The sequence below is a fragment of the Carcharhinus amblyrhynchos genome, unplaced genomic scaffold (genome assembly GCF_965287045.1).
Source record: "Carcharhinus amblyrhynchos unplaced genomic scaffold, sCarAmb.v2.hapA scaffold_52, whole genome shotgun sequence".
Taxonomy (NCBI): Eukaryota; Metazoa; Chordata; class Chondrichthyes; order Carcharhiniformes; family Carcharhinidae; genus Carcharhinus; species Carcharhinus amblyrhynchos.
Window position 1 is genome coordinate 2,164,686 of NW_027649793.1, and position 22,658 is coordinate 2,187,343.

Consider the following 22,658-nt stretch of genomic DNA (forward strand, 5'->3'; position numbering starts at 1 on the left):
AATGCAATGAAGTTACCGTGAAGATCCCCTAGTCGCCATACTCCAATGCCTGTTTGAGTACACTGAGGGGGAATTTTTGCCAGTGCACCTACCAGCATGTCTTTCCAACTGTGGGAGGAATCTTGAACACCCGGAGGAAACCCACGCAGACACAGGAGAACATGCAGACTCTGCACAGAACAGTGATTCAGGCCAAGAATCAAACCCGGGTCCTATAATAAGGTTACACAGGCAGAAGTCCCTTCACCAAAATCTCTTTATTTACAAACTCTAACAGCAGTACACAGAGTGCTAGCAGTCAGCAGTCTATCTCCAGAGGAGGTGTCAGAGGAACTGACACTCCTGGTTAAGTACATGACAAAAAGTCCTTAATTGGCCATCAATTGGATTCTGGATCAGGGAATTCACACTCCAAAAGGCCAACCTCAATGGCCTGATTTAAGTCATTACAGATCCCTGGTGCGGTGAGGCAGTGTGCATGCCACTGTGCTACCATGCCTCCCTGACTGGATACCCGGGGTGGGCATAAAAGACACACTATTTTCGAGAACGCAGGCACAATTCTCCCTTACCCTCTGCTGCTGTCAGACTTTTGAATGGACCTACCTCGCATTAAGTTGATCTTTCTCTACACCCTAGCTATGACTGTAACACCACATTCTACTTTCCTTCTACTTTCCATCTCTATGAACAGTATGCTTTGTCCGTATAGCGTACAAGAAACAATACTTTGCACTGTATAGTAATACATGTGACAATAATAAATCAAATCAAATCTTGTCCAACACTCAGACTCATCCCGATGATGTTTGATTAAGGGGATCGAGTCCTGGGCTCGTTGCAGGAGCTTCCTAGGGACAAACTGGTTCCAGCATTGGCTGAGAAGTGTGATCTGAGAGCCCAGAAGGCCATGTAAGGGGCTGTATAGAGGGTACTTACTCTCTGACAGGGACAAGGTCACATTGCTGACAGCCTGGACCATGTTATAAGCCTGGGTGACCATTTGAGGGGCATCACCCTGGTGTCCAGGACATGCAGACAGGGAGCTAACGGTTCTCTACTGCAGCGCAGGGTGAAATAAAGTTCCAATCCCCCCTCTCCCCATCACTAGAATCAAAATCATGATTTAATTTAACACTTACCCCCCCCACCACCATTTTCACCACATCATTTGCTCCAATATTTTCACTCAAATCTCTCCCCCATTTCCTTCACCCTGAGACAGCCAAGACCGCACTGTCCCACAGAGCCCGCCTCCCTGCCGTCTCCCCATTGGTCCCTCCGCCCGGCTGGGGGCGGCGCTCCCCGCCTGATTGACGGGCCGTCCCTGCATCTCATTGGTTAAGCCAGCCGGGACGTGGAACGGCTGATTGGACAGAAGACAAGGAGAGGATAAGGGGCGGGGCCATCCTCAGGAGGCGGGGTTTAGAGGGGAAAGCGCGTCGCGATTGGCTTATCAACTGGGAGGAACGGCACACCGCCCATATTATTTCGATATCTGATAGGCTAAAGAAGCCGTCAATCAAGACGAGAGCGTGACGTGAGAGCCGGATAAGAGGGATAGAGCGCGAGGCGGGCGGCACACGGGTGCGCCGTCGGACTGGCTGATATGCCGGGAGTGGGCGGGACGTTGCGCGGGACCGACAGCTGATCGCGATAGCTGATAGGCTAACAGAGCCGTCAGTTATAATGAGGGGGCGGAGCAGGAGAACAGATGAGGGGCACGGCGTCGGGCGGACGGCGCGCGGTTTCGCCGCCGGATTGGCTGATACGCCGAGAATGACCGGGATGCCGCGTCCGAGTGACAGTCCGTCCCGAAATCTGATAGGTCAACAGGGCCGTCAGTAACAGTGAGAGGGCGGGACAGGAGTTCTGGACCGCGGGGGGGGGGGAGACGGCAGGCGGACGGCCGCGGCTGCGCCACCCGATTGGCTGAGATGCCGAGAGAGGGCGGGACACCGCGCGGGATTGACAGCCGGCCCGATTGGTGGAGGCAGATGTCCGTCAACAGGGAGGGGCGGGGCTGGCAGTTAATTAACGGTTTTCGCTCGAGGCGGGAACAGCGGGTGGAGCGGGGGGAGGGGAGTGGAGGCAGAGTTCAGTAGAAGGGGCTGGGACAGCAGAGAGGGACAGAGTGGTCTTGTCTCAGGATGGTGGTCCTTCATCAGAGCTGGAATAAGAAACAAGCTGACCAGAATTGAATCAGGATGACCTTCAATATTTTATATTTAATCAATAACTGAAGATCAGAGGGAAGATCACAGAATGGTCACAGTGCAGAAGGAGGCCACTCCGCCCATCGTCTCTGGGCTGGTTCTGTCTGCCAGAGCGATTCGCCCAATGCCATCCACCCACAAATTCTCTCATTTTGGTTAATGGGGAGGCAATGGCCCAGTAATATTATCGCTAGGTTATCGATGCAAAAACTCAGTAAATTTTCTGGGGACCCGCATTCGAATGCTGCCGATGGTGGAATTTGACTTCAATAAAAATATCTGGAATTAAGAATCTACTTATGACCATGAAACTATTGCTGATTGTCGAAAAAACCCATTTGGTTGACTAATTTCCTTTAGGGAAGGAAATCTGCCGTCCTTACCTGGTCTGGCTCCAGAGCTACATCAATGTGGTTGACTCTCAACTACCCTCTAAAGGCAACAAGGGATGGGCATTAAATGCTGGCCAGCCAGTGAGGGCCATGCCCCATGAAGAAATTTTAAAAAAATCTAATTCCCTTTTGAAAGGCAGGTGGAATTCCGAATCAGTTGGTTAAATCTCTTCTCCCTCGCTCCACCTCACTTTGTTTATTGGACTGGCCTGTTTGATCTTTATTCGAACTATAACTGGCATGAGTCACAAGCATTAATAGAGAAACGCCCTAAACTCTCCTTCCGTTCCCACACCTGCTCTACCCAGGACAGGACTTGTCCAGTGCTCTCCGGTCATCGTAATCTGGGGAATTGAGGTCTCTCGTCATACATGAGATCTTAGATGAACATTCAGACCCTGCAGCTATCTATTCGGCTGAGTATGTGGCTCCAGACTTTATGACTCAATAAAAGCAAAATACTGCAGGTGCTAGAATCTGAAACACAAACAAAAAATGCTGTAAAATCTCAGCAGGTCTGACGGCATCTTCGGTAGAGAATAGAACCAAACATTTCGATGACCCTTCATCAGAGCTGAGAGCTTCAACGGGTCATCTAGACTTGAAATATCAGTTCTATTCTCTCCCCACAACTGCTGTCAGACCTGCTGAGATTTTCCAGCATTTTTTGTATGACTCAATCCCTGGCCTCGTCAGAAATAGATGGAAAATCCCGCAGGAAATACAATCCTCAACGTTGCGAAAAGAAAAGACTTGCCTAGGTGCCATGAAAGTACTTGATAAAGAGACATCCATTGAAGGAAGTGAAAGCACGTTGGAATATTTCAGTTGCTTCGCCAGAACTTCATGTGGTGTGGTTGCTATTACTAAAAATATTCTTGGTCGGAGCTGCTGCGATTGCACTATTGCTTAGTCCTGTTCCTCAATCCCAGTTCATCCTCTTTAGTCTGTTTTAAGCGTCTTTGCATATATTTTGTATCATATGGCGGCCCAATCGCACCCCCCCCCACCCCAAAGTTTGAAAACCTCTGAGACAGCACTGACTAATCAGGAACTTGCCTTGAGCTGTCTTTGTTGATCCTCCAGTTCCGAGAACCTCATGACAATGTCGACAACTTCCCACTGTGTGTGTGATACCCCAGCCATGGCATTGGTCACGTAGTGGGTCACAGCAGAGTCCGCTCTGGGCAAGCCACCCAAAACACGAGACAAACAGCAAAACCACCTCCATAATGCATTGCAAAGCTGTGGGTGCGTTCAGAAACCAGTCAAATAATTGTCATCCATTTAACGTTTATTCACAATAACTGGTGTCTCGAGAGACTGACAGGGTGGTTTGAGGAATTACTGAATACAATCCTCTCCATATTAACACACTGTACACCAAAATGACTGTAACTGCATCTACATACACTGCATAGAAACAGACGAAAGAATGACTAAAACAGCATCTTATGTGTAAAACATTTGTTGTAACATTTCAGAAGGTAACACTGCCATTGTGAAATAAGTAACATGCCATTACTTAGAAGAAACACAATGAAAGAGAGCTTTATTATTTTCCTTTGGCTGGCAAAACATACTTTGATGTGTAAACTAAAAACGTTCTTTCTGCCAAAATGCAAACATTAAGAAATAAAACTGCAGCAGTTACACAGGAAGGAGAAGCAGGAGTAGGCCATTCGGCCTTTTGAGCCTGCTCTGCCATTCATCCCCCCCACCACCATATCCCTTGATCCCTTTAGCCCCAAGAGCTAAATTCTAATTTCTTCTTGAGATCAGACAACATTTTGGCTTCGGTTGACAGTGGCAAGGGAAATTAGTAATGGCAACTATGATGTCAGTGCCAGAAGCGTATGTTTATAGGTGGCAGGCATGTAAGACTAATTCATTTGGGAATCGAGCATGGCCCTTGGTGATTTAAAAGAGATTTAGTTTGTTCTTTTAGTTTCTGATATTGCCAATCTTGTTACAGACTTGAGTGTGTAGCCAATCATTTGCCCTTCATTGCATTACTGATTAAATATGTAATAAACAAGGTTATATTGTTCGATTATCATGCCATCTCCTTCCTTCCAAGCACATTATATACAAAGTATTTTACTTTGGTAGGTAGTACTTTGGTAGGAAGAATGGTAGGAAGGACTATTACTTACGTGGCGAAAAACTGCAGCAGGCGACGGTGCAGAGGGACCTCGGGGTCCTTGTGCATGAGTCGCAAAAACCCAGCTTGCAGGTGCAGCAGGTGGTCAGGAAGGCGAATGGGATGCTGGCCTTCATAGCGAGGGGGATTGAATATAAAAGTAGGGAGGTCTTGCTGCAGCTGTATAGGGCATTGGTGAGGCCGCAGCTGGAGTACTGTGTGCAGTTTTGGGCGCCGCACCTGCGCAAGGATATTTTGGCCCTGGAGGGAGTGCAGAGGAGGTTTACTAGGCTGATACCGGAGTTGAGGGGATTGAGCTATGAGGAGAGGCTGAATAAACTAGGCTTGTACTCGTTAGAGTTTAGAAGAATGAGGGGAGATCTCATTGAGACGTATAAGATGATGAATGGGATGGATAGGATAGAGGTGGAGAGACTCTTCCCGCTCAAAAAAGACAGTAGGACTAGGGGGCACAGCCTCAAGATAAAGGGGAGGCGGTTTAGAACGGAGTTGAGGAGGAACTTCTTCACTCAAAGGGTGGTGAATCTCTGGAATTCTCTGCCCGTTGAAGTGGTGGAGGCTGCCTCGCTAAATATTTTTAAGAAGCAGGTTGATGGGTTCTTGATAAGAGAGGGGATTAAGGGTTATGGGGAGAGGGCAGGAAAGTGGAACTGAGCCACGACAGATCAGCCATGATCTTATTGAATGGCGGGGCAGGCTCGAAGGGCTAGATGGCCTACTCCTGCTCCTATTTCTTATGTTCTTATGTTCTTATTCTCTTATATCTTACGACTGTGTAATACTTGTTCTTGCTTATGGCACATGCTGATAGTGTTCCTTTTTAATATATTCTCCTGACAGCAGCATCTGCATATCACAATTTGATCGTTGCTCATCACTCAACATTCACAGTGTCTAACTCAAACGAAGAATGGAGGCCCAAGTCAGTAGGAACAAATATCTTGTAAGTATATTAGTTGTGATTGTAAGGAATGAACTGTAACAAATGAGGAGATCCTTTGTTAGTTCTTCTTACTCATTTGTGGGACATGGGCGTCGCTGGCTAGCCAGCATTCATTGCCTATTCCTAGTTGGCCAAGGACAGTTGAGAATCAACCACATTGCTGTGGCTCTGGAGTCACATGTAGGCCAGACAGGGTACGGACGGCAGATTTCCTTCCCTAAAGGGAACCAGATGGGTTTTAAGACAATCGAAAATGGTTTCACCAGTAGATTCTTAATTCCAGATTTTAAAAAAAATTAAATTCAAATTCCACCATCTGCCATGGCAGGATTCAAATCCAGGTCCCCAAAACATTAACTGAATTTTTGGATTAATAATCTAACGATAATATCACAAGACTATCACCTCCCCTTGGGTCTGTATGTATAAGTTGATTGGATCTTGTGATGAGGCAAGATTGCATCACCTTGGAGACTTGAGTTCTATCAGTATTTACGGCATCTAATACGGGATTATATTCATGATTTAAAATCATCAATATCTTCTATGTCCATTAGCCGGATTATTAGAATAGGCTTGGTCTGTATAGCTGGCTAGTACCACACCAGCTTCCTGCACCACAGAATGTTACTACACCTGTGATGCTTCACATGCTAAGTTACTAACCTCAGCTGTGTCTCCAGAGAGAAAGGAAAGTCAGAAAGGAGGCTGCAGGCCATCAATAAAAGAGAAAAGTTGCAACTTAAACCTGACGGGAGAATGAAGGGAACATACGAATGTGAACTGGGACAGGGAAGAATGGTTCGAGTAGGAACTAGGCATGGACTCAGTGGACCGAATGGTCTCCTTCTGAGCCATAATGATGCTACGATTCTTAGCGATAGTGTGATTTGCTGGTGAGAGCATGAAGAACAGCTGTGTGAATGGAGAAGTGGGTGTTTAATAATCAACTGAAAAACAAAAAATCTGCAATTCTTTCTGCAAGAAATGATAGGAAAACTCCTAAAATGGCAACAATCTTCTGTAATTCTCAAGAATTGGACATAAGGAATTGAATGTTGGATCTAGCAGTGGTGACGAATGTTTCCCTATTGACACTGGCTCTCTACATATTTTACATATCTTTGTGCATTCTGAATTGTTACCATGGAATAACTGGAAGAGACACAATCATTTATAATGTACAAGGGGGTACACGACAAATGGGGCAGGGAAGGAATGCTCCAGTCAATCATGACTTAACCCAGAAGGAGTTTGATTGCTTTGACGAGAGAATATATCATTATCAATGAGGCCCTGGTAATGGTGGATTGTCACATCCGATGCTCACCTACATCTTAATGCGATAGTTGTGATGAATTTCGGGCTTGATGTCACACACCAGCGTCAACAGTTGGCGAAGGACCTTCTCCTTGTTGCGGTGATGGTTGGCCTGCATTGCCTGGATCTTCTGACGTGTCTGTTGCTCCACCTCAGCTGCCAAGTTACCTTGGGACCCCATGACCTGCGTCACAATAGAAGGGAAAAGGGAGAAAATCAGACAAGACCTTGGTGCAATTCCTAAAAGAGTGTTGAAACTCAAATTTTCTCAATTGTTGTTTCCCTCAGTGCTTTCAAATACTCAACTTGCCTCATTACTAAAACAATTAATGTTAATTTTCACCCCTTCTTAATGAAAGTATTGCTTTCCTGTCTTGTAGGCATCTATTTGCTCTAAGCTACCACATCTGACAGATTGTTACTCATGTATGTGTCTTGCGACTGAGACAGGCAATCTATTTGACTGGTGAAGCATCGTAATCAAGCTCAATTCTCTTTTTGGGTCAATGTGGGAAGAGCCAAATCAATGTTCCAAGCGTAACTCTTTGTCAGAACCGAGAATGATGTTAATATATGTATATAACATAATAGAAATGTCCACAGTGTTATCTGTTCTCTGCAGATGCAGACTGACCAAATACTTGTTTCCAGTATTTGTGGGGTTTGCTTTTGCCTTTTAGAGATGTTTGTCAGCTGACATAGACAAATGCAGTTTCAACAGCAGTCACTGGACTACTATCAGGAAGTTAACAGTTGCCTCCTTATCCTCAGCACATTTCAGTCAATTGCAATACCTTTATCACAGTTCCAGTTTGCTATAACTAAGCACAAAGTGGAGATAAAGCCAGTGCATTAGGTCACTTACTCAGCGTGAACTCATTGATCTCCAAGGCTGCTTGAAGCATTCCAGTTATATTTATTCATGTCACAAATAGGCTTACGTTAACACTGCAATGAAGTTATTGTGAGTCGCCACACTCCAACACCTGTTCAGGTACACGGGGGGAGAATTTAGCATGGCCAATGCATCTAATCAGCACGTCTTTTGGACCATGCAGAGTCACTTCCACCCAGGCCCTATCCTTATAGAACCACATAATCCCTGACACTAAGGGGAAATCCCACCCAGACCTGTTCCCCATAACTCCAAGTATTTACCCTGTTAATCCCCCTAACTTACACATCTTGGGACACTGAGGGGTAATTTAGCATGGCCAGTCCACCTAACCTGCACATCTTTGGAGTGTGGGAGGAAACCCACTCAGACACAGGGAGAACATGCAAATTCCACACAGACGGTGAACTAAGCCGGGAACGGAACCCCAGTCCCTTGCACTGTGTGGCAGCAGTGTTAACCACTGTGCCACCGTATACCGCAGCAATCAACTACAACACATTGATGCTTCAGTATGCATTGAGGGAATCAAAGCAGTGTAATTCTTTTGATCATTCTGATGATCTGGGCCTGGCTAGCAGGATTACCTTAACTGCCCAGAGGAAAAGTGGGGAGTCAACCACATTGGTGTGGGCCTGGGGTCACATGTACGTCAGACCAGGTAAGGATAGCAAATTTTATGGGTGGCACGATGGCACAGTGATTAGCACTGCTGCCTCATAACACCAGGGACCCGGTTACAATTCCAGCCTTGGGTGACTGTCTGTGTGGAGTTTGCGTGTGATCCCTGTGACTGTGTGGGTTTCCTCTGGGTGCCTCGGTTTCCTCCCACACTCCAAAGATGTGCAGGTTAGGTGGATTGGCCATGTTCAATTTCTATTTAGTGTCCCGACAGGGGGATAAGTGTGAGGGGCTTAGGGGGAGAGGGCCCAGTAAGATGCTCTGTAGGAGAGTCAATGCAGACTCAATGGGCTGAATGGCCTCCTTCTGCCCCGTCGGGATTCTATGATTTTGTTCTGTAGGAGCATTCATGGATCTGGTGGGTTTTTGCAATAATCTGAAAGCTTCGTAATCACTCTTGCCGGCATCAGCATTTTCGCTCAAGATATTCTTAAAACTGAATTCAAATTCTCAAATACTAATGTGGGATTTGAACATAATTATGAGCCCAGGCCTTTCTCTTGCCCATTGCTCACCGCATCTTGTTTATGTCTGAAGTCCTTCTCTCTCTCCAGGCGGTACTGTTCAATCTCACCCTGTGCTTCCTCCTTAGCTTGTCTCAGCCTCCGTGCCTTCCCTAAAACAAGAATAGAAGCTGTTCACGTGGATTAAATCTCATTAACCTTTCATTCACATGAATCTGAAGTGCTGTAACCTCTCATTTACATACATTTGAAGTATGCAATCTGTTATTTAACTGATATTCCAAAGTAGTAACCTCTCATTTGCAGTGGTCTGAGTATAGAAACCTTCCATTTATTCTCCATACAGCAACTTACAAAATTGTCTAATTCTTTGAAAAAGTGATTTCTCATTTATCTGATTCTAGACTACAGTAATCACTGGTGCTGGTGTCTTACAGTCGACTCAGGGAGAATGATTTGCTGTACTTTTTACATGCATGTTATAGTCTAAGCTATGGATGATGATGGTAGACGCTCCAGTGTTCAATCATAGAATTCCTACAGAACAGAAAGGGGCCATTTGGCTCATCAAGTCTGCACTGACCACAATCCCACCCAGACCCTATCCCCATCACCCCACATATTTACCCTGCTAGTCCCCCTGAAACCAAGGAGCAATTTAGCCTCTTCCTGCTCCTATCTTCAATGTTTTTATGTTTCTATATCCAATCAACCTAATCTGTACATCTTTGGAGTGTGGGAAGAAACTGGAGCCCCCAGACGATTCCCATGCAGACGTGGGGACAATGTGCAAACTCCACACAGTCACCCGGGTCTGGAATCGAACCCGGGTCCCTGGTGCTGTGAGGCAACAGAGCTAACCACTGTGCCACGGTTCTTTTATCATGTGGCTGACCAGGAATTCCTCCTATTTTTACTGCCTGCGGGTTGATACTCAACATGTTTGACGGAGTTACAAATGCACCTTCCTCAGCTACCAAGTCATGAGTCGGGACTCACACCTCGGGCTTCTGGCTCAGGGACAGGAACACTAACCACTGCTACACAAGTAGTCCCTAGGGTTCCATTATTTTTCAAACTTCTCACTTCAACAGCAAATGCTGGAAAATCTCAGCAGGTCTGACAGCGTCTATGGAGAGAGAACAGAGCTGGATGAAACGTTGACTCTATTCTCTCTCCACAGATGCTGTCAGAGCTGCTGAGATTTTCCAGCATTTTCTGTTTTTGTTTCAGATTCCAGCACCTGCAGCTTGGTATGGGCTCGTGCTCTGCCCAAGACTGCAAGAAACTACAAAAGGCTGTGAATGTAGCCCAATCCATCATGCAAACCAGCTTCTCACCCACTGACCCTGTGTACACTTCCCACTGGCTCGGAAAAGCAGCTAGCATAACCAAGAACGCCGTGCACCCTGGACATTCTCTCTTCCATCTTCTTCTGTCGGGAAAAAGATACAAAGGTCTGAAGTCGCCTACTAACTGACTCATAAGAACATAAGAAATAGGTTCTCAAGAACAACTTCTTTCCTGCTGCTGCAATCAGACTTTTGAATGGGCCTACCTTGGATTAAGTTGATCTTTCACTACACCCTAGCAATGACTGTAACACCACATTCTGCACTCTCTCCTTTTCGTCTCTATGAATGGTATGGTTTGTCTGTATAGCACGCAAGAAACAATACTTTTTAACACATGTGACAATAATAAATCAAATCAAAAATTAGCTTTTAACAGAATCAGAACCACAGAATACTACAGTGCAGAAGAGGCCCTTTGGCCCATCGAGTCTGCAGTGATGCATGAAAGGCCCTGACCTGCCTACTTTATACCACTTGCCAGCATTTGGTCTATTGCCTTGAATGTTACGGTGTGCCAAGTACTCATCCAGATACTTTTTAAAGGATGTGAGGCATCCCGTCTCCACCACCCTCCCAGGCAGTGCATTCCAGACCATCACCACCTTCTGGGTAAAAAAGGTTTTCCTCAGATCCCCCCTAAACCTCCCACCCCTCACTTCTAACTTCGGTCCCCTCATTTGCCTAGTTCTAATTCAATTTCTCCACTTTTTAACCGCTATGCTCTAATACTTTTCTCTTAAATATCATGATTGACTTGAGTCTGGGAGCCATTTGCATTACATCATCTTTTTCACTGCTCTATTGACCAGTGGAAATTGTTCACCCTCAAAAACCAGAGTATTTCTTTTAGCTCCCCAAATTCAGGTATACACCAGTGAATACAGTCTCTGCTTTTGGAGTCTCTTATTTGATCCAAGTAGGTTTGTCAAGATGGACTATTTTGATGAGATTCTACCGATTGTACAGAACCTCATGGTCCAGAGATGCCAAGGCATGGGTTGTAAGTATCCGGTGTCAGTTGAATGCACCCGTTTCAGTGGAGGGTGGGGTGTGAGCAATGTGAATCAGGGTCCTATCAGGGTTGAGAAATAACATCAGGAACTCGGCAGGTGTGGTGAATCTGGTATCCAGATGTGCTGAATTGGAAAGTCAGATGTAAGAAATAGTATTTCTGATTAATTCATATCAAGATGAGTGATCGGCAACTTGGCTGAGTGAGTGGGCATGTGCATGACAGATGCTGTATAATGTGAATAATTGTGAGGTTATCCACTTCAGTAGCAAAAGTAGGAAGGCAGATTATTATTTGAATGGGCGTAAATTGAGAGAGTTGGACACTCCGCGAGACCTTGGTGTCCTTGTACACTAGTCGCTGAAAGTAAGCGCAGATACAGCAGGCAGGTAAAAGGCAAATGGTATGTTGGCTTTCATGGCAAGAGGATTTGATATAGGAATATAGATGTTTTACTGCAATTGTACAGGGCTTTGGTGAGGCCATACTTGGAATATTGTGTGCAGTTTTGGTGTCCTTATCTGACGAAGGATGCCCTTGCTATAAAGGGAGTGCAGCAAAGATTTACCAGGCTGATTCCTGGGATGGCAGGTCTGTCATATGAGGAGAGACTGAGTTGGTTAGAACATAAGAACATAAGAAATAGGAGCAGGAGTAGGCCATCTAGCCCCTCAAGCCTGCCCCGCCATTCAATAAGATCATGGCTGATCTGTCATGTCTCAGTTCCACATTCCCGCCCTCTCTCCATAACCCTTAATCCCCTTGCCTAACAAAAACCTATCAACCCGCGTCTTAAAAATATTTAGCGAGGCAGCCTCCACCACTTCAACGGGCAGAGAATTCCAGAGATTCACCACCCTTTGAGTGAAGATCCTCCTCAACTCCGTTCTAAACCGCCCCCCCTTTATCTTGAGGCTGTGCCCTCTAGTCCTACTGTCCTTTCTGAGCGGGAAGAGCCTCTCCACCTCTATCCTATCCATCCCATTCATCATCTTATATGTCTCAATGAGATCTCCCCTCATTCTTCTAAACTCTAACGAGTACAAGGCTAGTTTATCCAGCCTCTCCTCATAGCTCAACCCCCTCAACTCCGGTATCAGACTAGTAAACCTCCTCTGCACTCCCTCCAAGGCCAAAATATCCTTGCGTAAGTGCGGCGACCAAAACTGCACATAGTACTCCAGCTGCGGCCTCACCAGTGCCCTATACAGCTGCAGTAAGACCTCCCTACTTTTATATTCAATCCCCCTCGCTATGAAGGCCAGCATCCCATTTGCCTTCCTGACCACCTGCTGCACCTGTAGGCTGGGTTTTTGCGACTCATGCACAAGGACCCCGAGGTCCCTCTGCACCGTCGCCTGCTGCAGTTTTTCGCCATGTAAGTAACAGTCCTTCCTACCATTATTCCTACCAAAGTGGACAACCTCATATTTGCCAACATTAAATTCCATTTGCCAGTTCCTGGCCCATTCGCCCAGCCTATCTAGATCCTTCTGCAGACTCTCCACACCCTCCGCACAATTTGCCGTTCCACCAATCTTGCTGTCATCAGCAAATTTTGACACCATACACTTGGTTCCCTCCTCCAGATCATCTATATAAATGGTAAATAGCTGAGGCCCCAGCACCGACCCCTGGGGCACTCCACTAGTCACCAACCGCCAATCCGAATAGAACCCATTGACCCCCACTCTCTGCCTCCTATTTGACAGCCAATCCTCTATCCACGCTAACACCCTACCCCCAACTCCATGCCCCCTGACCTTCTGTAATAACCTCTTGTGAGGCACCTTGTCAAACGCCTTCTGAAAATCAAGAAACACCACATCCACCGGCTCTCCTCTATCCACCGCCCTAGGCACATCCTCATAGAACTCCAATAAATTTGCCAGACACGACTTCCCCTTAGCAAAACCGTGCTGCGTCTGCTCTATCAAAAATTCTCCTCAAGATGCCTCGCTATTTTCTTCTTGATCACGGATTCTAACATTTTACCTGCAACAGACGTTAAACTAACCGGCCTATAATTCCCTGCCTTTTGCCTGCCACCCTTCTTAAACAACGGCGTAACATTAGCCGTTTTCCAATCTTCCGGCACTTCCCCGGAATCCAGCGAGGTTTGGAAAATAACCACCAAGGCATCCACTATCACCTCCGCCATTTCTTTCAGAACCCTTGGATGCATTCCATCCGGTCCTGGGGACTTGTCCACAATCAGTCCCTCCAGTCTGTCGAGCACTGCCTCTCTAGTAACAATAATGTCATTCAGACCCTCCACTCCTACCACCTTTCCATCGCTAACACCCGGCAAATTATTCACGTCCTCCTCCGTGAAGACCGAAACAAAAAAGTTATTCAAGGCCTCACCATTTCCCCATCCCCTACCACTAAGTCCCCCCTCTCATCCTCTAAGGGTCCAACGTTCACCCTAGCCAGCCTCTTCCTTTTTATATATTTATAAAAACTCTTGCTATCCTTTTTTATATTAAGCGCTAGCCCAGCTTCATAGTTTATTCTACCCTTCTTTATCAACTTCTTTGTCAATCTTTGTTGACATTTAAACCTCTCCCAATCCTCTTCTTGCCCACTACTCTTTGCTACTCTAAACGCATCCGCTTTTAATTTAACACTTTCCTTCACCTCCTTCGTTATCCATGGCTGATTATCTCTCCTCCTACGATCCTTTTTAACCATCGGAATAAATTTCTGCTTAGGATTTCTGTTAGGATTGTATGCATTGAAGTTTAGAAGAGTGAGGGGGAGGATCTCATAGAAACTTATAAAATTCTAACAGGATTAGACAGGGTAGATTCAGAAAGAATGTTCCTGATGGTGGGGGAGTCCAGAATGAGGGGTCATAGTTTGAGAATAAGGGGTAAAACTTTTAGAACTGAGGTGAGGAGAAATTTCTTCTCCTAGATGGTGGTGAATGTGTGGAATTCACTCCCACAGAAAGCAGTTGAGGCCAAAACACTGTGTGATTTCACAAAGAAATTAGATATAGCTCTTGGGGCTAAAGCGATCAAGGGATATGGGATGAGGATATTGAATCAGCCATTATCAAAATGACTGCTGGAGTAGTCTTGAAGGGCCGAACGGTCTCCTGCTTCTATTTTCGATGTTTCTATGAAAGACTTCTATTTATATGCTGTAGTGCTTTTCGTGACCACAAGGTGTCGCAAAGCACTCTACAGCTGGTGAAGTGCAGTCACTGTTGTACGGTAGGAAACACAGTAAGAAGTCTCACAACACCAGGTTAAAGTCCAACAGGTTTATTTGGTAGTATAAGCAACTTGCTTTCGGAGCACTGGTCCTTTGTCAGGTGAGTTCGTCACCTGACAAAGGGGCAAACCCCGAAAGTTAGTGGCGTTTACTACCAAATAAACCTGTTGGACTTTAACCTGATGTTGTGAAACTTCTTACTGCATTTACCCCAGTCTAACGCTGGCGTCTCTACATCATGACCACCGTATGGTAGGAAATGCAGCAGTTAATTTTTGCATAGTAAATTCCTATAAACAACAGTGTGATTATAATCCAGATTAGCTGGCTTTCGTGAATTTAAATAGTGGAATCAGACACTGAGTCATACAGGGTTACATCATGGAAGCAGGCCCTTCGGCCCTACTTGTCCATGCTGCTCTTTTTTTAACTTCTAAGCTAGTCCCAATTGCCCGCGTTTGGCCCAAATCCTTTTATACCGATCGTACCCATGTAACTGTCTAAATGCTTTTTAGAACATAAGAACATAAGAAATAGGAGCAGGAGTAGGCCATCTAGCCCTTCGAGCCTGCCCCGCCATTCAATAAGATCATGGCTGATCTGTTGTGGCTCAGTTCCACTTTCCCGCCCTCTCCCCATAACCCTTAATCCCCTCTCTTATCAAGAACCCATCAACCCGCTTCTTAAAAATATTTAGCGAGGCAGCCTCCACCACTTCAACGGGCAGAGAATTCCAGAGATTCACCACCCTTTGAGTGAAGAAGTTCCTCCTCAACTCCGTTCTAAACCGCCTCCCCTTTATCTTGAGGCTGTGCCCCCTAGTCCTACTGTCTTTTTTGAGCGGGAAGAGTCTCTCCACCTCTATCCTATCCATCCCATTCATCATCTTATACGTCTCAATGAGATCTCCCCTCATTCTTCTAAACTCTAACGAGTACAAGCCTAGTTTATTCATCCTCTCCTCATAGCTCAATCCCCTCAACTCCGGTATCAGCCTAGTAAACCTCCTCTGCACTCCCTCCAGGGCCAAAATATCCTTGCGCAGGTGCGGCGCCCAAAACTGCACACAGTACTCCAGCTGCGGCCTCACCAATGCCCTATACAGCTGCAGCAAGACCTCCCTACTTTTATATTCAATCCCCCTCGCTATGAAGGCCAGCATCCCATTCGCCTTCCTGACCACCTGCTGCACCTGCAAGCTGGGTTTTTGCGACTCATGCACAAGGACCCCGAGGTCCCTCTGCACCGTCGCCTGCTGCAGTTTTTCGCCACGTAAGTAATAGTCCTTCCTACCATTCTTCCTACCTTCTCTTTTAAAAGAGAAAATTGCACCTACCTCCACCACTACCTCTGGCAGCTTGTTCTATACACTCACCACCCTCTGAGTGAAATAATTACTCCTTGGACTCTTTTGTATCTCTCCCCTCCAGTTTTAGACTCCCTTATCTTAGGGAAAAGATACTGACTATGCCACACATTTTTTTATGGACCTCTATAAGATCACTCCTCAGTCTCCTACGCTCCAGATAAAAAAAATTCCAGTCTATCCAGCCTCTCCTTATAACCCAAACCAGCAAGACCCGGTAGCATCCCAGTAAATTTATTCTGCACTCTTTCTAATTCAATAATATTCTTTCTATAATAGGATAGCCAGAACTGCACACAGTATTCCAAGTGTGGCCTTACCAATGTCTTGTACAACTTCAACAAGACGTCCAAACTCCTGTATTCAATGTTCTGACCGATGAAACCAAGTGTGCCAAATGCCTTCTTCACCACTCTGTCCATTTTCAAGGAGCAATGAACATGTACCCTAGATCTTTTTGTTCTGTATCTCTCCCCAATGCCCTACCATTAACTGAGTAAGTGTTGTCCTGGTTCAATCTACCAAAATGCATCACCTCGCATTAATCAAAATTAAACTCCATCTGCCATTCGTCAGCCCAATGGCCCAATTTATCAAGATCCCATTGCAATCCTAGATAACCTTCTTCACTGTCCTCTGTGCTACTAATCTTGGCACCATCTACAAACTTACTAACTATGCCTGCTAAATTGTCATCCAAATCTTTAACATAAATGACAAACAACAGTGACGCAGGACCAATCCCTAAGGCACACTGCTGGTCACAGGCCTCCAGCTTGAAAAACAACCCTCTACAGTCACCTGCTGTCTTCTGTCATCAAGCCAGTTTTGCATTAATTTGACTACCTCACCCTGGATCCCATGAGATTTAACCTTATGCAACAACTTATCACGTGTTACTTTGTCAAAGACCTTGCTAAAGTCCATGTAGACAACATCAACTGCACTGCTCTCATCTACCTTCTTGATTACCCCTTCAAAAAACTCAGTCAAATTTGTGAGACATGATTTTCCATTCACAAAGCCATGCTGACTATCCCTAATCGATCCATGTGTCTCTAAATGCCTGTAGATCCTGTCTCTCAAAATACCTTCCAACAACTTACCCACCACAGATGGGAGGTTCACTGGCCTGTAGTTCCCAGGCTTTTCCCTGCAGCCCTTCTTAAACAAAGGCACAACATTTACCACCTTCCAATCCTCAGGCACCTCACCCGTGACTATCGATGATTCAATTATCTCTGCTAGGGAACTCTCAATTTCCCGCTGATACTACAACCCTATCAAAATGATTTGCCCCTTCTTATTATTCAGTTCTACCCATAAAGACTCAGTGGGCAAACCTTCGGATAAATCCCCTTTCGGTACTGCTGTGATGCTTTCCTTGATCAAAAGTGCAACTCCCCCTCCTCTCTTACCACCTGTTTTACCTTTCCTATAGCATCTGTACCCTGGAACATTGAGCTGCCAGTCCTGTCCCTCCCTTAGCCATGTTTCAGTAATTGCTATAATATCCCAGTCCCATTAACCTATCCATGTCTTGAGTTCATCTGCCTTGCCCAACAGGCCTCCTGCATTGAAATAAATACAGTTTAATCTGGACTTCCCTTGCTGTCTGTACTGCTTTTGCCTGGCCTGTCTAGTACTAGAATTACTGACGCTGCCTTTACTATTTAATGTGCTCTCTTAACTTATGGGCTGTTGTTAACCTTCTCTTCTGTCTCCCTACTGCTTTGGGTCCCACACTGACCTACCAAACTAGTTTAAACCCTCCTCGCCAGGATATTAGAACACCCTCCAGTTCAGGTGTAACCCTTACCCTCTTGAACAGGTCACCCCTTCCCCAGAAGAGATCCCAATTATCCAAAAATCTAAATCCTTGCACCCCGCCCGCACCAGCTGGTATAAAAGCAAGTCTTTATTCACATTGATAATAACTCCCATGCTCCTTGAAATGAAGACTTGCATTTATACATCATCCCTTGTCATCAGCGTGAACCAACTGTTTCACGGTCAATTAAATACTTTTGAAGTATAGTCACTGGTGTAAATTGGGAATGTTGTAATGGCAAGCCAAAGGTCTCAATGTTAGGAAGGATGACAAAGGCTGGGGCAGTGGTGTAGTGGTGTAGCTGGAGTCCAGAGACTTGGGTTAATTCCCACCATGGTAGTTGGCCAAATTTGAATTCAATAAAACTCTGGAATTAAAAGTCTAATGATGACCATGTCAGTTGTTGTAAAAACCTATCTGGTTCACAGATGTTCGTTTAGGGAAGGAAATCTGCTGTTCTTAACATGGTCTAGCCTACATGTGACTGCAGAGCCACAGCAATGTGGTTAACTCTCAAATGTCCTCAGGGATGGTCCTGCCAGCAATGCCCGCATCCCTATGAAAGAATCAGAAAAGACTCAAAAAGGTGCCCTTGGACACTACCTGCTGGCTAATTACAGAGTAATACAGGCCAAGAGGTTTGCCTGACTGCCTGCCACTTTGATCTCGGAACAGTAGACAGTATAAGAACATAAGAAATAGGAGCAGGAGTAGGCCATCTAGCCCCTCGAGCCTGCCCCGCCATTCAATAAGATCATGGCTGATCTGACGTGGCTCAGTTCCACTTTCCCGCCTTCTCCCCATAACCCTTAATCCCCTTGCCGATCAAAAACCTATCTACCCGCGTCTTAAATATACTTAGCGAGGCAGCCTCCACCACTTTAACAGGCAGAGAATTCCAGAGATTCACCACCCTTTGAGTGGAGAAATATGCAGGATTGGAGAAATCTAAAACAATGGAGAGAGATAACAAATTAAATATTAGGGTATATAATTTAAAGCAAGCTCCATATTTTCTCTGTCTTGATAGTATGTCAGTTCACATTTCTGGCAGGTTTCCTGTAGAGCAAAAATCTTTTAATCCTTTTATTTCCTGGGTGGAAGGTTCTCACTGCACAGTTTTCTAAGGTTCATTTTCATACATAATCCATACTTCATTAATTCTGGTTTATATGCTAGATGACACTGTATCTGAGACATAGAAACTAGTTAGTTTCAATAAATTCATATTATTTCAGATGGAAAACGGTTATTTTCAAATCCATTTTATGTGTAATGCTGTTAGAATTATTAATCTGTCCTATGCTAAATGCAAAAGGAAAACCCAAGTCTTTCATTGTGTGATGTGAGATAGCAGCAGACATCCATGGCTAAGACCTAAAGAAGGCATTAGAAAACCACAAAATAGATGCCATTTTGAAATTGTCTTGCATTTCAAATAATTAGACAGTACAATCAAAAAAAATCTTACGTTTCCTGGCTTCAGCAACCTTCTCTGCAGCCCTCTTCTCAGCATGGAGAAGCTGCTGTATTCCTTGTGACTGGCTAGCCATTTTATTTCCTCTCTGCTCCTCTGCCTCTCCTCCTGGATCAGGTACCAGATGAGCTGGAAAGAAAGGTTCTTCAGGGTCCTAGTGCTTGCTAAGACATCAGGCTGCTACAGATTGCAAAAGGCAGATCACATGCTATTTTTCCCCTGTGAAATTCCTGTATTGTACTGTGATATGCAAAGGAATGTCACCATTTAATCAATTTAACACTGTGGTTGTATATTCCTTTGTAAAAAGATTGTCAAGAACTGACAGCTTTTTAAGGTGATTAAAGGATTTAATAGGGAGAAATTCTTTCTTCTGCTGGATAGAAAAGGGGTGCAAGGAGAATCCTGAACAAGGTGGTAAATCTTAATAGAAAAAGGTTGTTGATGGCTGATGTCAGGAACCACTTTTTCAAAGAACAAAGAAAATTACAGCACAGGAACAGGATCTTCGACCCTCTAAGCCTGCCCCAACTGAACTAAAACCCCCTTCCTTCCGAGGACCATATCCCTCCATTCCAATCCTATTCGTGTATTTGTCAAAATGCCCCTTAAAAGTCACTACTGTATCTGCTTCCACTCCGTCCCCCAGCAACGAGTTCCAGGTACCCACCATCCTCTATGTAAAAGTCTTGCCTCATGCATCTCCTTTAACCATGCCCCTTAAATCTCTGCCCCCTAGTAACTGACTCTTCTACTCTGGGAAAATGCAAAGAATATTGGAAATCTGAGACTCTTTCCCGAATGTTATTGATACTGGAGACCAACTTTAAATTTGCTGGAATTGATAGATTTTTTTTGAGAGGTAAGGATATTATTTTTTACTCTACCCTTAAAGTTACAAAGCCAATGCTCAGAATGGACCGGGCAAACCTAAATCCATCCTTTGCTCACTCGTTCCGAAAACCAATTCAAACTCCAGTTGAATCCAATTCAATGTTCCCATAAAAAGGAAGACAAACAAGATCCAAGCTGACAAGATGAAACATTGCATGCCAGCTTGGGCTAGATCTGATGCTTGATTGTGTGCAGTTTTCGTCTGTTGAGGGAGTGCAGCGAAGGTTTAGCAGGTTGATTCCAGGGATGGCGGGACTGATGTACGAGGAGAGATTGACTAGGTTAGGATTGTTTCACTGGAGTTCAGACAAATGAGGCGGGGGGGGAGGATGGATCTCATAGAAACTTATAAAATTCTAACAGGACTAGACAGGGTAGATGCAGGGAGCATATTCCCAATGGTGGGGGAGTCCAGAAACCAGGGGTCTGAGGATTCAGAGTAGACCATTTAGGAAGGAAGTGAGAGACATTTCTTCACCCAAGAAGTGGTGAGCCTGTGGAATTCATTACCACTGGGAGTAGTTGATGCTAAAACATTGAATGCATTCAAGAGGCAGCTGGATATAGCACTTGGGGCAAATAAGATCAAAGGTTATGGGGAAAAAGCAGGATTAGGCTATTGAGTTGGATGATCAGCCATGATCTTAATGAATGGTGGAGCAGGCTCGAAGGGTCAAAAGGCCTCCTCCTGCTCCTATCTTTTATGTTTCTATGTTGATCTCAGCCAAAAGGCTGAGAAGCTGAGGGCTACAACACCAAGGAGGATAAACAGAGTTAAGATACAGATTTATTGAATGGTGGACCAAACCTGAGGGACTGAATAGTCTACTGCTATTTCTATGCTCTACTGGAGTATTAACTTGTACATTGTGCATACCTTCAAATGGGAAGTGCCTGAGGGAGGGATCATCTTATAAAGAGAGGGTAGTGATTTAACAGCTAACACTGGCATGGTTAATATATTGACTGGTCTCTATTTCCTGAGTGAGTGGTCAGGGATTTTCCAGATTTTGTTTCCTCTTCATAGCCCCAGGTTTCTTATTTCCTTTTGCTTCCCTCTCGCAGCACTCTTCCGAAGGAGAGGTGGTGGTATAATGGTATTGCCACTGGAATAGTAATCCAGAGATCCAAGTAATCCAAGATCTGGGGACAGCAGATGGTGAAACTTTAATTCAATAAAAATCTGGGATTAAGATTCTACTGATGACTGCGGCACCATTGTCAATTATTGTAAAAACACATCTGGTTCACTAATGTCCCTTGAGGGAAAGAAATCTGCCATCCTTACCCAGTCAGCACCTTACTCCAGTGCCACAGCAGTGTGGTTGACTCAAATGTCCTCTGAAATGGAGGGAAATTAGGGTTGGGTAACAAATGATGGCCTAGCCAGCGTCACCCACAGCCTGCAAATGAATTTAAAACCCATCACATCTCGAGACCCCATATTTGGATGGGTCCGTCAGTCACAGGCCCACACGTTAATCCTTTATTTCATAAGTATCCATATTGTGTCTATTCCATTTCCATTGTCTAAACATCCTCAGAATTTAAATCAGGCACAATCTGCCCTTTAGAAATCATAAAATTAATTCGGCCCAACTTGTCCATGCCACCCTTTGTTTTAAAACCTTAAACTAGTCCCAGGTGCCCGCGTTTGGCCCAGATCTCTCTATACCCATCTTACCCTTGTAACTGTCTAAATGCTTTTAAAAGACAAAATTGTACCAGCCTCTACTACTATCTCTGGCAACTTGTTCCAGACACTCACCACCCTCTGTGTGAAAAAATTGCCAGTCTGGACACTTTTGTATCTCTCTCCTCTCACTTGAAACCTATGCCCTACCTTTGGGAAAAGATATTGACTATTTAGCTGATCTAATCCCTCATTATTTTATAGACCTCTATAAGATCATCCCTAAGTCTCCTATGCTCTAGAGAAAAAAAATTAGGGAATACTCTGGAAAGAAAGAAAATGCACAATATTATATATTCTGGCAACTTACTGTGCACTCTTCTATTTCACTTTGTGTTACATTGTTCCAGTAATCACAGAATTGTTGATTTGATTTTATTTATTATTGCCACATGTATTAGTACAGAGTGAAAAATACTATTTCTTGTGCGCTATACAGACAGCGTATACTGCTCATAGAGAAGGAAATGAGAGTGCAGAATGTAGTTTTACAGTCATCGCTAGGGTGCGGAGAAAGATCAACTTAATGCGAGTTAGGTCCGTTCAAAAGTCTGACAGCAGCAGGGAAGAAGCTGCTCTTGAGTACGTGACCTCAGACTTTTGTATCTTTTTCCCAACGGAAGAATGTGGAAGAGAGAATGTCTGGGGTGTGTGGGGTCTTTAATTATGCTGGCTGCTTTGCCAAGGCAGTGGGAAGTGTAGACAGAATCAATGGATGGGAGGCTGGATTGGG

The 22,658-nt window shown here is 44.9% G+C and overlaps 1 protein-coding gene across 1 annotated transcript; it reads right to left on the reverse strand.

The window, feature by feature from the left end:
* Window positions 1-5,317: 5,317 nt before the first annotated feature.
* Window positions 5,318-19,450, reverse strand: LOC145337535 (V-type proton ATPase subunit G 2-like). Its single transcript, XM_080182327.1, has 3 exons — window positions 19,333-19,450; window positions 9,127-9,227; window positions 5,318-7,219 (listed from the first exon to the last, which is right to left on the reverse strand). The coding sequence occupies exons 1-3, from the start codon at window positions 19,412-19,414 to the stop codon at window positions 7,046-7,048; spliced, it is 357 nt and encodes a 118-aa protein (XP_080038453.1). The 5' UTR covers window positions 19,415-19,450; the 3' UTR covers window positions 5,318-7,045.
* Between the last annotated feature and the right edge of the window lie 3,208 nt (window positions 19,451-22,658).